This window comes from Tachypleus tridentatus, chromosome 12 (genome assembly GCF_004210375.1).
Source record: "Tachypleus tridentatus isolate NWPU-2018 chromosome 12, ASM421037v1, whole genome shotgun sequence".
Lineage (NCBI taxonomy): Eukaryota > Metazoa > Arthropoda > Merostomata > Xiphosura > Limulidae > Tachypleus > Tachypleus tridentatus.
Genome location: NC_134836.1, coordinates 67,468,327 through 67,486,270, shown reverse-complemented (window position 1 = coordinate 67,486,270; position 17,944 = coordinate 67,468,327). Strand labels below are relative to the sequence as shown.

The window sequence follows — 17,944 nt, the reverse complement described above, 5'->3', positions numbered from 1 at the left end:
AAATCCCATGCTTATGTTACATGGTTTAGCTTTTTACAGTTAGTAGTTAATTAGTTGACAAATAACATTGATGTGACCATAAATTTTTTCCCAATTTTCATGCCGCCACCTCCATTTAAATGGATCTACCTTTTGAAAAATTAATGGGCAGAGTTTTTAAGGCCAAGATAAAAATCATGGATTGTGTCTCTATAAAAACTGAGTGTTGTAGTTTTGGAAGCTGTATAATTTATTGACTCCCCCTCTTAAAGCAATTTGCTACATGTAATAACTGATAGGACAGAAGCAGGCAATCAAGATTGAATTGCCAACTACTGTGTTTATACTAATGACAATAAATATCCCATTTAACCCTTTTGTGATAAGTCAAGGTTCAAAAGACCATGTCATCTTGTTTGTTGACTTGCATTCAAAATTTTATTGAACCATTATTTTACAAATTTATGTCAATAAGTTTGGAATAAATTGTTGATTATAATTCAAATTTTAATGTTATATATGAGTTAGTTACTTAATTTAAAAGTAAATATTAAGAGAACACACCTAAATATACATTTTAGTGAGTCACGTGGCATGCTGAATGCAGCACTGTTTAAAATTAGATGTTTGTGATGTCAAAATAACGATTCTTTAGTTTCATACAATTTAGAAACAAAAATTACTGATATTAACAAGCTAAAATATAAAATAAGAACCTCATATTTTTATTTTGCTGAGATACTGCTTATGCACTGAATCAAACATGGTGTCTCTTTCCAATTATTTCAATTTTTTGAAATGGTCCCTTATATACTCTTATTACAATGGATGATATGTGAATATCCAATTGACAGCTTAGAATGCCACACTAGTGGTTTTCTCAACCATTTTAATCTAAAAACTTTACTACATTCTTCTGAATCAAGATTTCAGGAAGGTAGGTTGGGTCTTCAGTCTGTTAGAAGTTTCATATTTTTTAAAATCTAAATACATCTTAGTTAAGTTTAATAAATTATGGTAGAATTCCATAGCATCAGTATAGTTTTTTATGACTTTTTGGTTATTCAACTGTATATATAAGACCTAAAAACTTTTCTTATTTGATATCCTGCACATGCAAAATTTTAAGAGGCTTAACAGCCTATGTCCAGCAACAACTGAGGTGAAAGGTTGTAGCGAGAAGAGAAAATTGTTAGCTTCACTTATAGATTTATTGTTCTATGTTCTAAGAAAAACAAGTTTAATAATTTATTTCTAAATAGTAATTATCTATGCACATATATAATATAATATAAAATGTGACTGTATATTACACAATACTAGTTCACTAAAACATAGCCAAGACAGGGAAGACTAAAGGTCAGTTTTCTATTATTGGATACATGAGTGCACATTTACCAAATAAATGCAAGTTATGTAATGTTAGCTAGGCATGACTGGATGGTCAATGTAATAAAAAATATAAATATATAACATTGTGAAACTTAAAATATTTAGAATAAACATTTGTATTTTTGCATTATAATATCTAGTTACTCTAGCATGAAAAAAGCATAATTATATATAATCTAACTTCCTAATTTTTTAATAATGGTTACAAGGTCAGGTGACAGACCAGACACAGTTAGAGTATAAATAATAACAAAATATAAAGTCTTACCAAAAACAAATGTTTGAAAAGTATGTAGGAGGTTTTAGAGATTACACAAACAATATTTTAGATTTTTGAGACGAATAACACGAAATCACTTTGCACTCAGACTAGTAACAAAACAAATTCTATTATCAGAAACAAATCTTTAGTGAAAATATTTCATTTAAATCCTGATTTTTTGTGTACAAAAACATTTAATCCTTGTTAAAAGTCTGCCAAATTTTGTGCAGATATGCATGCTGTATCAAAAGTTATACTGCAAATACTTAACATTTGCAAATGTGTGGATTAGCTCGTTTATATTATACTGAGTCTGTCACAAAAGGGTTAATTTACTTACAGGTAGAAAATCTGTACAAGTATTTTTGTTTGTGGCTACTACAGGGCTTAACAAATATTTTGGACCTAGGAGCCAGGTGTACTGAAAATAACTTTGCTACTGTTTGTGCTGGCATACCAGTACATCCATAAAGCAATAGCAAAGAGGGTTCCTGGCCAGAAGGGTGAAATACACGTGGTCAATTGATCCAGTTCATTAACCAGATGGCATCTTGATTGTACATGAGGTCTCTAATAAGAGAACAGTACTCACTAACTATATCAGTAGAACACCAATGCCTGACTTTCAGCTGAATGCAATTCAGCACTAACAGAAGAATTCTTCAATTTCCACCATTCCGGCAACTAGAAGCTTATACAAAGGAAGGACACTCATAATCCACTTGAAGAAGGTGGAGAACAATGCAATGGGGATTCCAGATGAATGCAACACTGTGAATGTAAGACAAGATGAACAAAGTAGCTACAAGGAATGAAATAACTGTATTGTAATAGACAAAGTTACTTTGTAACCAGCAATAGTAGATACAGAAGAAGCATTGTCAACCAGCCAGATAGAGAATAATGAGACATAAGGAACAGTATGATGGGGTGGTGACCAAGGTGTAGAGACCAAAAGAAAAAAAAAAAAAAGTGGCTTTGCCTCTGATACACCATTAAGGATGTAAAACAAAGAAAATGAGAAAAAAGTGGATACAACACATGTGGATTATCTATAACACCTTGCAAGCACCAGATAACTGACATACATGAAGCTTGCATGGGGACTGTAGCAGGATGATACACATACAACTGAGACTGATGAAACAGGGAGCAGGAGTGAGGAAGTAATAATGGAGGCAATGGCTAAAGTAGAGTAAGGACTTGAATGGTTTGGATAATTAATAAATCTCGCTGAAGGAGACAGATAAGAAGAAAGGTACAAAGATAAATGTTGGACAAACTGTAACAAACCATCTACCATCAAAGCCAAAGGAAATAAGGTGGGTAGCAAACGCAACTAGAAGTAGATTATTCTACTGGAAACACAATCACCAGAACAACTGAGAATTCTACAAACCACTCTATGGGAAGAATCATTTCAGGCCATAACAGCTGAGATTTAGAGCACCCAGGACATGCTAATAGGTATGTGTGAGTGATGTAAATGGGCTCAGAACAGGAGTTAAAACAGCTGTAAACAAAGAGAATGTGAATGGATGACCCATATAAATTGATGAAAAAAGACTACTTTTGAATTATTGGAATGCAGCCCAACAAAGTTGCCTTGTACTAAAGGTAAGAAATGATACAATGTTTTATGAATGGTAAGAAGCTCCAGAGTATTGATGAGCAGAGCCAACCCAACCAAAGACCATAAACCATGATTTCCTAAGAATCAATAATTGCTCCACAACCTGACAAGGAAGTGTCTATAAAAAGATGCAACTCAGGACAGGGAGGAAGAAGAAAAGCACCTGCTGTGGTGTTGTCCCTTTTGAGCCATCAGGCTAAATTGACATGTAGTGAAAGAGGAAGTAGGATAACTGAAACCAGGGAATCCCAAGAAATATTAAATTGATTCTCCAACACTCACTGAGCACATACACATAAACATGACTATAGGGAATAAAGATTTCTCTGAAAGCTCAAGTCCCCAAAAGAGAAAGAACCTTGCATGCAGGAAGAAAAGGACAGGATGGAGGTTTGAGAACTAATACCTCCATCAATTTCATCTGAAGAAGAAAAGGCTGGCCAAATAAGATAGGAGTTGAAGAACACTATAGTGGATAAGGAATTGACTCAGCATCAGAAAATACTTCTTCAGCTCAACACTCAACCTACATGAACTATCTCACACAAAAAAAGTAACTTTGTGTTCAAGTGAAATGTTTCTTTGAATGGAGTTAAAAGCAGTAACATATCCTGTTGGAACTGCAGACTGTGAGAATGAATGAGTAGAGAAAAAAACACCCTAACCACCTGACAAAATACTTAAAAGCAGAAGCTACACCAAACTGAAGAGCAGGGAATTGATTTTTGAAGATAAAACAAAGTTAGCATCAGGAGATAGAAGATATCAGGAGATTCAGGTAAGCATCCCAAACATTCACTTCTGGCATCCTAAGACTTGAAGTAAATATTCTTGGAAGAGTGAAAAAGGACTATGGTGAAACAAGAAAATCAATGATACAGTTGAGACTGGAAAGATACATGAATGTAAATTAGTCCCTGTTTTTTTTTCAGGAACTCTGAATAATCTTGAATGGAACCCCAGAGAAGAGTGACTTAATAGGTTTTATAGCATCATTGAGAAGAGAACAATCTGTTTTGGAAAGACATAAGCAAGAAACAATTTCCGAGAAGGAGGGAAAGGAATGGGATGGGGGGATCAGGGAGATGGAAAAAAGAAAATGAAGGGAATATCCTTAAAGCTCTCAAAGATCTGGTTTATTTTATATTTCTAATAAACTTGGCAGCTAGTTACCAGGAATTCGGGACAGGCAAAGGGGCAGAAGAAGGAGGACAGGAAACAGAAGAAAGGTGAATGCTGTAAAGGACAAGAGACCAAGAATGAAAGGGAGGTGTGTTGACAAATAGTGTCAAGCCAGAGCTGCAAAGAGCCACGAACATTTCCAAAAATTATCCAGCATACAAATGTACTATACTAAGATTCCATAAGAAAGATGTGGGTAAGTAAACATTGAGTAAAAGTGCATCCCCATCAGGAGATAACTACAACAGAGGAACAAAGTTTGTAGTGAAAAGGCTGAGGAAGACAAGTACACCTCTATGGTCTAAATAAGGGAGTGCGTATCTGCCAAAAACCTTTCAGGGCTTGGTAGATAGCCTCATACAGAAGATGAGAAGATGAAAGATAATGCAGGAGGGTACTCAGAGTTAAATGAAGATAGAAAAATTGGGCTTGGGAAAATCTCAGATCCCCACTTGAATAAAAAGCTCCAAGAGATAACAGTCTAGAAAAGGAATCTACTAATGGAGAAAAACTTATGCATAGGAATCAGAAGTATTGGTGGAGGGGGGGTAAGATATGCCAATCCCAGAACTTAATTGCCCTATAAACTGATCAGCATGTATCATAATATCTGGAGAGAGTGGGAAAACTGGGCAATCCAAGGAGGGACAGAATTAAGGAGGCAAGGAGAGGAATATTAAGACACAGAGGACACAAACAAAAGATAACATATTTGTGACACTCTATGCAGGAAGTGTAGATGATCTGGGAGTGTCAAACAGATGGAATTTGGGAAGACATGTTAAAGGAAGGGGATGGAAACAGGCTATCTAAATATGCTTTACTGACCAATCTTCACCAGTGAAAAGTAGTAAGGTATTGATCAGAAATAGATTAAAAACTAGAGACATAATTATCTTATTGTATACAAATCAATGGTTAATTCTATAATGGATTTGCTGTTATGTTTATTTTAATGCCTACTTTTGTTTCAGTTTGATGCATGTATTCTGTTGGATGTGTATTGCTCAAGACCTTTCTCTTCACTAAATTTGTAGAAGATATTTGAGAGTAAGAATCAACAATATTTGTTTTACAAAAATACTAGTGTGTTTTCATACAATATTAACTGTTCAAAATTCTCACCTTAAACCATATATAAACCAATGTGCCAAGAGAGAGTTGAGATTGTTGGGCAGCTACAATCAGTAAACTATAAGCTTCAGAAGCTGTAACTGTGATTATCAGTTATGAATCAAAAAACTACAGAGCTTGAGAAGGAGTTTTTACAGATTTCAAACATTATAAACTATTCAACTTCAGTGAATTAACTTTCAACATTAGTATTTCAACAAGGACATTAGATATCTTCATCGGTAAAAAGCCAGCTTGTAAAGGTGCAAGATCAGCCAAGAAAAAACAGTGCTGGCTTAAACGAGGTGTAGCAAAATTTACTCGCTATTAATTTGCTCATCATGGACATGGACTGTCGATAAGATATTCAGTTCTAGACCAAAACAGAAGACTCAGTGTAGTTTGTAAGTTTGTAAAGCTCTTGTTTATAAGCCAATATTTATAATAACCATTATTATAAATTGGATCATTGTTTGTATTGTAAAATATATTTCTGTTTAGAAAGAAAATTGTGTTTATCAATCTTGTTGGCAAATATCATAAATTTGATACATACTGACAATCAATTAACTTCTAAATAAAAATTTATATTTTCTGCTGTTTAAAATCATAATATGTAATGTATGTAACATAAATGAGACTCACCCAAAATAAATTATAATATGTAACATATGAATTCTTCCTTGGAATACTGTGTACAATTTTGGTCTCAACTAAAAGCTGTAAGAATTGTCTTATAGCTTTGGATAGGTTCAGATTACTTATTTTATCTTGATAAACAAAGTATAATAAGTTATGTTATTGGAACTTCCAAACTTATCAAGGGAACTGATAAGATAAAAGTAACTGATTTCTTTGTATTGTATTCTGAAGACAATAAAGATATTACTTTAAGATATGGAAGAAATACAATAGGCTCCAGTTAAAATAGTTCTGTTTTCCTTATAAGGTGACTGGCTAATAGGACGAGTTGTTATCAGTAGTAGTGAAAGAATTCAAGAAAGGCATTGATTTCTTCCAGAAAAAAGAAACACATGATTTATGTTTTACCTTTTCTCATTGTTTGATGTGCAGAGGCAGTCTTTAAGGATCAAATAGTTCTTTGCTGTCCATTTGTCATACTATTATGCAAGACTATACTATATTATTAAATAATGCCAAATAATGTTTAACTTCAACTAACATGCATGCCGCTTTAAATAAGCATCCACTGAGTAACATATATATTTAAAATTATTTTAATTAAGCTATTCCTGGAAGATTCCATTATCATTAATGAATCCCATAGTAACAACAACCAGTGATGCAGGAAATAACAGAAAATGAATCAACTGTATATGTATGAATTTACATGAAGTGATTCCAGGGTCAGTAGAGAACTAAGCGAGTCAATATAAATAGTGCAATTTGAGTACTGCTTGGCTTCTATGTGAGCTAGGGTAAGAGAAACATAGAAGCTGTAGAGGGGATTCTATGCACAACCACCGAACCACAATAAACCATGGAACAGCCCACACAATTGGGGACTATAATAACTCATGGTGGGACAGGCTGATCAGTGGATACAGCAATGTTATCTAAGAACAGACCTAATTCATCCAACTGCATCTGGATAAGAAGGCCAAAGGAGTAATAGCAGATCATCTGTTCTGAAAAAGTATAGCCCCTCAAAGAAGGAACGAAGTTTTGAACAATACAGTAAAGACAGCTGCAAACAGTGGAAGTACAAAGAAGGTTCAAGAGACTGTGTACAAGCTCTGAACTGGGGAAATGTGGAAAGCCCAGGTGCAGAGCTGAAGTCCCTGATGATGAACAGGGACCAGCATCTTTAAGGCCAAAGTCCTGACAGAGCCATAGACCAGTGATTCATAGTCTATTTTCAATTGAATAAGAGCATGATATATCTTTAGTACAGAACATTCATCCGCTCCCCAAGTGGTGGAAGAGAGAACACAGATGATATTCAGTGCTCCTATACATTTGACCCGTAGCTGCTTAATGTGTGGTATAAATATCAGCTTACGGTCAAAGATAAGCCCAAGAATTTTGTCATAGGGACCACAGGCAACACAACTTCACTGATACAAAGTTCAGGATCAGGGTAAATACCCCGTTTGCAGCAAAAGTGCATGAAAATGCTTTTAGAGAGAGAGAAGTTAAATGTGTGCTTAGTAAATGATTCAGGGCAGTCTGTAGCTGCCACTTATTATAACTCATGTTTGATAAATGACATGAGATGTGAAAGTCACTGACATAGATCCAACATTTGCAACAGTCAGAGGGAGTTATTCAGTGCTGGCATTAATCTTTATACTGAAAAGTGTGACCCTCAAAACATAGCCCTGAGGGACTCCAAGTTCCTACAGAAAAGAATGGAAAAGTGTCAAACTCACACGAACATGGAATCACTTGTCCATTAAAAATTTTTAATAAAAATGGGCAAATGGCCATGTAACCCATATATATATGGAAGTCTTGCAAAGTGCCAAACATCCATGTTGTATCATGAGCCTTCTCAATGTCAAAGAATACTGATACAAGATGTTGTCATTTGAGAAAGGCTTCTCTGATTGACATTTCAAGTTAAATCAGGTGGTCCATAGTGGAGCACTGTTGTCAGAACCCATACTGGGTGGACGAGAGGAGGTTGTTTGATTTGAGGAACCAAACAAGATAAGCAATGACCATCCTTTTTACAGTCTTACAGAGACAGTTCATTAAAGCAATTGGAGATGGTAGTTTGAAGGAATCTTGGGATCCTTTCCAGGGTTAGACAAAGGTAGGACAATAGCCTGGTACCAGGCATCAGGAAAAATATTCTCCTGCTAGATCCAGTTAATAGCAATCAGAAGAATAGCAAGAGAAATACGAGATAGATGGTGCAGCATTTCATAGCATACATCATCAGGTCTGACAAATGTACTGCCAGACCCATGAAGGGCCAGTTTTAGTTCTTCCAGTGTAAAGGGGAAATTACAGTCATAGAGACAATCAGCTTGAAAGGAAAGAGGTGATCGCTCTGCCCAAGTCTTGATGGCTAAGAAGGTGGAGGAAGAAGCAGAAATGTTAGATACCCAGCAAAAGCTTTCACCTAGAATATCAGAGATGCTCCAGGTATCAGCTACTTCCTGGCCATCAGAGAGCAAGATCGAGAGGGGGACAGAATTATATTGCCCACTGACCTTTAAAATCTTGTCCCATAGGACTTTGGAACCTATGGTAAAAGATATGCTGGTTGTAAATTTAATCCAAGAGAAATGTTTCCTGTAAGCAAAGATATACAGGATGGTAGGAAGCAATCAGTGTTTTGATGTAATCCAGATTAGAATGTAAACATCAACAATTCTGTTGTATCAAGGTGGCCATTTTTATTTATGTGTAGGTGAATTGAGTGGAGAGCCCCGCTGTTTATGACTACATCTATTTTCTTTATTGTCTTTATTCAAGGGAGGTCTATCAATTTCCATGGATTCTGCTCTAGGTTGATTGGGCAGGTTTATGCTGTTGGAAGAGGATTCCAGCAACTGAGGACGTGAACAAATGATTGTTTTGCATCATGGGCAGGAGAAGATGTATCCAAGGAAATGCCTGTACCAAAACCAAAGAGAGGGGATCTTGGGATTTGTTGGAATGTATGGAAGGGACAGAGATGGGTGTTGAAGTAATTCATCAACCTTTTTAACCGTGAAGATCAAAAGACTTTTCATTTGTTTTGAGAACGATTCTTTTGGAGGCACAGAGAGATCCATCTGCACTCCTACCGTAGTAGTGAATGGAATGCAGCAGCATATGTGGGAGATGAAGTGGTGGACAGCAATTTGCAAGCCTCAGGATAAGTAATGTTATGAATCGTTTTCAAAAGTTGCACCCCTTTCTTCCAACCATTTAGGGCAAAAATGAATGTAGGACAGGTAAAAGCAATTGCAATTGATGCAATGAAGGTCAATTTCACACTTGTAGGCATCATGGTCCTTGCCACCTTACCGAGCACATGCCCAAGAACCACAACATGACGTCTTCGAGTGACTGAATTACTGACACAGGAAACATCAGAGAGGATTTGAAATGTATGGCCACACTCTGCAATTAAGATAACCTGCCTTGATAGTGGTGGGCAGACATGGTGACGTGAATGTGAGAATGAGGACATTGGTTGGCAAAATAATTCCATCTTTGCAAGTGGAGATACACCTCACTGCAGAAACTCCTTGGCTGGAGAAACCATCGAGAATCTCTGACTTGAGGAATGTTCTTCAAATCCTTCTCTACAAGGACTCCTTGCAACGAATTCAAAGCAGCATGAGACTTAGTCTCAATAGGTATATTTCCAATTGCCTTTGAATGCAAGAGGAGTTCACTGTGTTGAGATGTGGATGTTTCCACCAACATGTTACCACAGCAAAGTGTCTTTACTGACTCTGGAGAGCCAGCATGTCCCTCTAGTACTTTCTAAATGAAAAAGGGAGATATTTACCCTAAAGAGAATATAGTATAAGAAAATAAGGTACAGATGTTGAAGATTACTGCTTAGAATCTTCAGGACATGGTCGTTTACCTATGGACCATTTTTTCACTATTATATTTAAGTTTTTATTTGGTGGATCCATAATAAAAAAAAGAATATTTCAGTGCCCCTGACCCAACCAACCATGGAGCCATACTAGGGGATGCACTACAATGCCAAACAAGGACACTACAGCAATGCCACAGTTTCATGAGCACTATACCCAAACACCAGCATTAGATAAATGTCCACAATACCTGTTGAGAACATCCAACACTGGTATTTGGTTAACCCTAGGGGGGCCACCCCAAGTCCACCCGTCTACAGGAATTCAGGGCCAAAGTGGTGTGTTAGGGTTGGACCCCTCAACCACCAGAATCCTCTCCTCCCCTTCACAGGTCACCATGCATGGTAAACATGTGGGTGGATGTTTAGATCCCAGAGGAGGTAAACTGAAATAACAGAACATTCCCTGGGAGGTTCCCTCACCGTATATAGGAATCCACACTGGGAAAAGGTTCTTCAAAGGTATTAGAGGATATAATGATGTGTCTAAAGTAAAGCAAATGCAACAGCATAATAATAGCTTCATTTTAAAATCTATTTCAAGAAACTATTTTATACTTCTAATACGTATAGGAATAACAGTTGGAAGTGGCTGCAAAATCCTACCTTAAACCCTTAAGCCTGTTTCAGTAGGCAAGTTGTTTCTCAACATAATGGGCCATAGAGCCATTCCTTCCTTTCAATGTTTAGGCATTCAACTGTTGCTAAATTTAAAAAGTTTAAAATTTTGAAACTTTTCTAGCATTTTCAAAAGGTCTTATGTTCTGTTTTCTATTTGGTGTCTTGGATCTTTGTGTACTGGTTTACATATATTATCAGTAAAAAAGTTAAGAACTTTATCAGTCATTTTTATGCATAAGTACAAATCCCTTACTAATTTAGTTATATTACTTTTGTAATTTTTCATTTTTGTTATAGTGTTTCTTTCTGATTTATAATATTGTGTACAGTTCCTAAAGCTTTCATTTATAACAGTTTCTACTTACCCTAACACAGCAAATTTTGAACTATTTAACATACTCCTTACTCCGACCAAGGTTATGAAGCACTTTAACAAAAGCTATCTAAAAATGCAAGTAAACCAAATCTACTCCTTTACCCTCAAAGAGATAAAGTAATATCTTCTTTGAAAGCTGATAATTGAAATGTTAACCTTCTGATTTTACACATATATTTTTGTAAACTGACATTTAACTGTGGATCCACAATAGATCATAATAAACTATGTGGTCTTACCCTTAACATTTTAATATGTTTATGTACATACCTCATGATTACCAAATCACCTCATGCTAAAAATGTGATAAAGTGTATGGTAAGCACAATCAAGGTGTCAGCATTTCATAGGTATGATAAAAATAAAAAAAATAAAATTTTACTGTTTATTCCCCCCTGAAGATGACATTTTTTAAAATCAAAAACCTTTTTCCAATAAAACTTACCTCCTCTCACACTACAACTATTACTCAACTGCCAGGATTTCCTTCCTTTGACCATCTAAGTATTGGTCTGATTTTTTCTTGCTTCTTCTAGTTTGTTTTTGTTTTTCCCCACACATAATTGCCATTGGTGATTATCTGAGCCATCATAATCACAATGAGAAGGTAAGTAACATCAAAATGGACAAACCATCTTTTCAAGCTGAAGAAGTCTGAAAGACAATTTGTCAAACCTAAAATTACAGGACCCTTATGTCATACTCAACATGAGGAACCAAAACTCATCTGGTTTGGAATTATGAACACTCATGTTCAATCCTCAATTGAGCAAGCAAGGAAAATTCCTCTTGGATCCAGAATTATGAAGAAGATGTGGAGTACTTTGCTCAACCAAGTACCTATTATAGGAAATTTTTGTTCAGAATTACAAGGAGACAATGGATCCTTTTGTGTTAATAATGTACCGAACCAATACACATCAAAAAGGATACCATGCTCAACCCAACCAGATAGCCTAGCATTAAATCTTAACCTGTATTACAAGAAGGCTCCCACATAAGCAAATATGCCTGCTTCCAATACCTAGGAATAAACATCCAAGGTCCCAGGGTAGAAGGGCACCCAATTTCACCCTCTTTTCCAATAGTGGCAGAATTAACTTGAACAGTCTGGAGAAATAACCTCAGTCTGCTACCCCAGTAACTGGGAACCAAGTGTGATAAGGACTCTGTATCTCCAATAGCGGGGAGTCCTGAGTAAAAGTGCCCTGGAAACAGTGCAATAGGTGAACTAAGTTTCCAATATTTTTTAAAAGCAAAGTGACCTAAATTTATTCAATTAAATGATCAGCAGGGATGGGTAGGATATCCTTATGCTTTACTTATGATAGTCCATGAGTGATAGTGCAGCAATACCACCTGGCAGCCTCTAGGTAGTCTTATGGAACACTGTTTCTATCTAACCTGTTGCAACCTAGATAAAGTATTTGTGTTAAAGGTTATTAGTTTGTTTGTTTTTGAATTCCATGCAAAAATACACAAGGGCTATCTGCACTAGATATCCTTAATTTTTCAGTGTAAGATTGGGAGGGAGGCAGCTAGTCAACACCACCCATCACCAACTATTGGGCTACTCTTTTACCAACAAATAGTGGGAAAGTCGTTAGTGTGTATTTGATTTGATAGAAACATCTGCTTGGGCAACACTTTCCCCAGAGTAGGATCATGTGAAAATGAGGTAAGGGGCCTTGTGAAATAAAAAAGAAACATGAGTAGCAATGAAAATACTTGCATGTCTGTATAATCTATTGAATATGATTAAAATAGCTTTGGAGGCAGTCGAAAACCCTCACAAGAATACTCTGACAGATCATGCAAATAATGCAAGATAAATGTATTATGAAAACTCCACACACCAGCCTGCACAGCCTACAGCAGACAATTCACCCAGGCTGCTAAGAACATAAAATTGGGATAAATCTGGTAAGCATTACTTGCAGAAGTCACCTCACCTTAAAGAAAGCCTATAATAGGTGACATGGATCAATTTTGTACCCATCTCATTAATGTAAATGGGAATACTTCCTAGGAAACTGAAGGATCCCAGTGAATAAAAGGGTTGTTGTCTATCACCTCTAATGGCATTAATGCAGGCAACATAACACTTCAAGCCCCTCACTGGCCATAACAAACAACTGAGATCTGATTGGTCATAGAAACCATAATCACATAAATCAGTATAAATGTAAGTTTGGTTGCCAGTGTCTTAAAGAAGAAGAACCATTGTCAGAACACGGGTAGAATGAAAAAGTGTCCTGTGTACAATCAGTGCAAACTACTCTGACCAATGACATCTGTATGTTAGCAGCAAAGAAATTTAAACTCATGAAAAGGTGATATATGGTATACGAGGCTAAGGCCTCAAATGAATGTTGAGAAGGGACATATAATGGCACCTTAATATACCAGTAATTTGAGAGAAAGGACTCAGAACAGCACAAGAAAGTTGAAGCATATTAAGAACTCAGAGAACTTGTCTCAAGTATCAAAAGACTTAACAAGGCTACCTCATACAGGGAAACTGAAGAAGATACAAAACCCTAGTCAGAGATCCAGGTCAAAAACAATTATGGTTGGCACTTTTTGATCAAAGTGTGTTCAACCTTCCCTCAAAACACCATTGCCAATATGCGTGTCATTTCTTTAGATAAATATCCATTGTAGGACTAAGCAAATACCAAGACAGACATATGACAATCTAAGAAAGTAAACCCTAATGCTAAATAAAGTACTTCATAACCTTCATGCTTAAAGCTTATGCTTCTAGATAACAGAGTGTATGATGTCAGATCATGACTGCCTCAAAAGAGAAAGCCAAAAAGAAAGTGGAAAAGGTGGACACTCCTTAAGGTACTGCAAAAGCAGAAATCAGGGTTTTAACTGTCAATCTAGTGCTATTAACAGAACCCAACAATGGGTTGGAATAAATCATAGCTACTTCCTTGGATAACATATGAATCAGTGGGAAAGCCTAAGAGTGTAATCATCTCCTATTCTGACAGAATACATCTATTGTCAAAACCTGAGGGTGAAGTTCCAGAAACAAAGTTGTCTGTAATTGAGTGTTTTAAATCAGCACCCAGTACACCAATTGTCAGTTTTTCAAAATGAAAGCTAATCCAACAGAAAAACCTTGCATTGCAACAAGAATGTCTAAAACATTGTGTAGGGAAGCCTCATTGTCCATGCATGGTCCCTGGAAATCTTGACTATTCATACATACACCACATCCCAAAGGCAAGGCACTCATGAAGAGATTGATCTCCAAGTGAGTTGGCAGCAGAGGTACCCATATCTTAGTATGGTTCTGATCTAACCACCACCTCAAGATCGAAGAGAATGATTCTGAATACGGAAATTGTAAAATTCAGTGAATCATCAGTTTCATAAAGACCATTGAAGGTATCTTTAATGCATTTATTTCAAAAGAATGAGACATTCAAGTGACACCTACATTTGTAAAAGAGAAAGAACCATCCTCACAATGACAGAATAGGTGAGTAATAATCAGACTACCTCTTCCATAGTTTGGAATTAAATAGGAATTGGCTAGGCCCAACTAGAGTTACATGATAAAACAGATACACAGATTGACAATGTTCCTCTTTAAGTGGAAGCACCCGAGTTGGGACATCCATCAGGTGGAGTAAATGTCTAAACTTTGAGAATCTGCAAGGGGCAGAAACATAACAGATTGGGTGATGAAAATAAGAACTGAATAATTAATTCTGACTTAAGGACTTGCAGTGCCCATGGATCTGTGGCTAAGGTTTAGCACAAGAACAGAAAGTTTCGTGGCCAAGCCCCTACAAACCTCAAAGACAATACTTGTGAATGCAACTGGTAGCATTCTGAACAAGCAGCTAAACTCTTGGTCTACTGGTACCCAGTATCAACAAAATACATTCTGGGTACCAATAAACTATGTGGCTGATGTTGAGGGATGGGACTCTTAAAATGGGGTGGAAAAATGCAAACAAAAAGTTAAGCTTTGAAAAAAAATCCTCAGATGTGCCTATTATACAGAAAATAATGTGTGAATGTGTGTCAAATGATGCAAAGCATATAGAATTTTCTCATAACTTCATGCCAAATGTAATTCCATTTTTTACTGGCCACATTTGCATGTAGGCCTTTGTGCATTTTACTCCAAAATTTATCTCTACACTAACTCTTTGCTCCTTCCATTAGTTTTTGTTGTTAAGAAAATTATGAGTTGTCACAGAATCAGTGAAATATAGCTATCAAAATGAATAAATTGGTAAAACATCAACTTCTACGTTAACTTGCTCTTACTAAAATGATTCATTTTTCATAAAAACGTTGAAGAGCTTGGAAATAGAATAAAAGTTAATGTATTTTCACTACCTGAATTTTTTTTGGTTTGGGGAAATATTTACATTTCATATTATTGTAATATACTGGCTTTTGTACTATAGTGTGATATAAAATTGACAGAGTTATTGCAATTGGTTAATCTTTTAATGATTTTGCTACAAGTATTGATTGTAGTGGTGATGAATTAATGACACAACCTATATAGGAGTTAGATGAGTAGGACGTCTGTCATTCTATACATAAGGGTTCCAAAATATATTTCCACATTTTTTAATGACTGCTCTGGAAAAGTAAAAAAAATCTGCAATGTTTTTACAAAAATGATCAAAATTTTCACACACTTAATATTGAGACAGGTGTGCCAAGATGTCCAAATGTCAAAAGGTAATAACTTTGATATAACTTTATTTTTCATCAATTATTATTGTTGTTTGATATGCTACACATCTTTTCCTTTGTTATTTAATGGAGCTGACTCTTGCAGTTATTTATACAGAATTCCAGTTTCACCCTACAGAATTACGTGTAATATTACTCTTACAGAGATAAACTGATGGACACTGGGCAGTTATAAGGTCTTTATCATGGTAACTATGGTTATATGTAAATTAGCCTGTTGGTCTATGCTCTATAAGTTTATTGCACATTTTATCAACAGCCAATAATAGCCCTCCTTGAATTTTAATCTCATCTTATGGTATAAAATAGAACAGAAGACTGATATGCAAATGTTCAAAATCATCAAATTTTAAATTGAATATTGCTTAGGTATTGGTTAAGCATAAGGGTAACACACTTAAGTATACTTAGTGATAACTTATAAATTAGGCCTTTTTTTCTTCCTAGAAAACTTGTTTAAAAGTTACATTATTGAGTTAGAAAGTTCTGGTCCAGCAATTTTGAATTATGAGTATAGTCTGCTTAACTTATAAAAGTTCTAATAAACATAACATAACAGCAGTTTTCACACTGAAGTTTCTAACACTTAATGTTGCAAGTTAAGAACGCTTGTCCAAATACAAAATCTGTTACACTTGTGAAATAGCTGTAAAAACAAATACACGCTATTACATTTTGTTGCAAAGTGCTGTTGATAACAGTAATAACATAGTAATAGCGATGCGTTACTGTTAGGCTAAAAACAACGTGAGAATCGCTAAATAAATTATACTACTTTATAAGTGTATTATCATAAATGTTATATCATCACATATAATACACTTGTTTAAAAATTAAAGACAAATAGCTTAGATGTTAACGTTAACTATGCTTTACGAGTATTAGTAGTAAAATATAAATATCTGTAAATTGTAACGATAATAATGTTTAGATTCAAGTTCAAAATTTTAGTCCATTTTCCTTATGAATATTTCAGTATCACATACACCAAGAAAAATAAACGTAGCAACGTAATAACCACACTTGAAATTAAGGTCTAAGCTTACCTAAAACACTTCAGAAAACAGCGCTAGTCTACTGATTCAGTGACTGTCTAGTCTATTGAAATGATGGACAAGAACAAAAATTCGCCTATCCTGATTATTGAAGTCACACACACAATTAAGTCAATACGTAACACGCTGCCTTAGTATGCACATTGCAAATGCTACGGTCACACGGTTTCGACTATTTTTTTAGCTTCAACTTGTGTTCTCACCTGTCCTTCCTTTGCTCCTTTTACATTTAAAGTAGTTTGAGTATTTGCTGCAATCCAAGCTTCTGCAACTCTTTCCATTGCACACTGAAAATCCATCATTTGACGCTAACAATACAAGTAACATCACATTACAATAACATTCCTGATAGCACACTCACTCCACCAAATAATGTATTTAAAACGTCTTATATCTATCATAATTCACGACGTGAACTACTTTCAATTAAGCTTAATTACTGAATTTCTTGCATTTAGCTCAACGACGCATAAGTAAATTAATGAAAAATAGTACATTCACACAATCGGAAAACTATACAAAAATTGTAAAATTATTAGAACCAATTGTTTGTGAAGTTATTATATTTTGGAGATATCCAATCACATAAATTGGGCAGGGATTTACAAATAAAGAATAATTTATGTCTAAAATATTAAATGTAATATTAGCTTTAGAAATTAAACTTTGCGCGAAATACACACACATGAGGAGTTCCAATCAAACTCTGAATTGGCTAGGTGGGTTAAGGCGTTTGACTAGTAATCTGAGGGTCGCGGGTTCGAATTCCCGTCGTACCAAACATGTTCGCCCTTTCAGCTGTGGGGCGTTATAATGTGACGGTTAATATTACTATGCGTTAGTTAAAGAGTAGCCCAAGAGCTGGCGGTGGGTGGTAATGACCAGTTACCTTCTCTCTCGTCTTACACCGCTAAATTAGGGACAGCTAGCGCAGATAGTTCTAGTGTAGCTTTAGGTGAAATTCAAAAACAAATAATCAAACACTGAATTTGAGGTGTATATTTTAATATTTACTAATTGCTAC

The 17,944-nt window shown here is 35.5% G+C and overlaps 1 protein-coding gene across 4 annotated transcripts in view; it reads right to left on the bottom strand.

Moving 5' to 3' along the window:
- Window positions 1-17,401, bottom strand: part of LOC143233466 (homeobox protein dve-1-like) — an 81,289-nt gene extending 63,888 nt beyond the window's left edge. For 2 of the 4 annotated variants that reach the window (XM_076469719.1, XM_076469720.1), the window contains exon 1: window positions 17,124-17,400. In XM_076469719.1, coding sequence (XP_076325834.1) covers window positions 17,124-17,222 — 99 coding nt within the window. In that variant the 5' untranslated portion in view covers window positions 17,223-17,400. Of the gene's footprint in view, window positions 1-16,911 lie in introns of all 4 variants that reach the window. The other 2 variants (XM_076469722.1, XM_076469721.1) reach the window with 2 other exon arrangements.
- Between the last annotated feature and the right edge of the window lie 543 nt (window positions 17,402-17,944).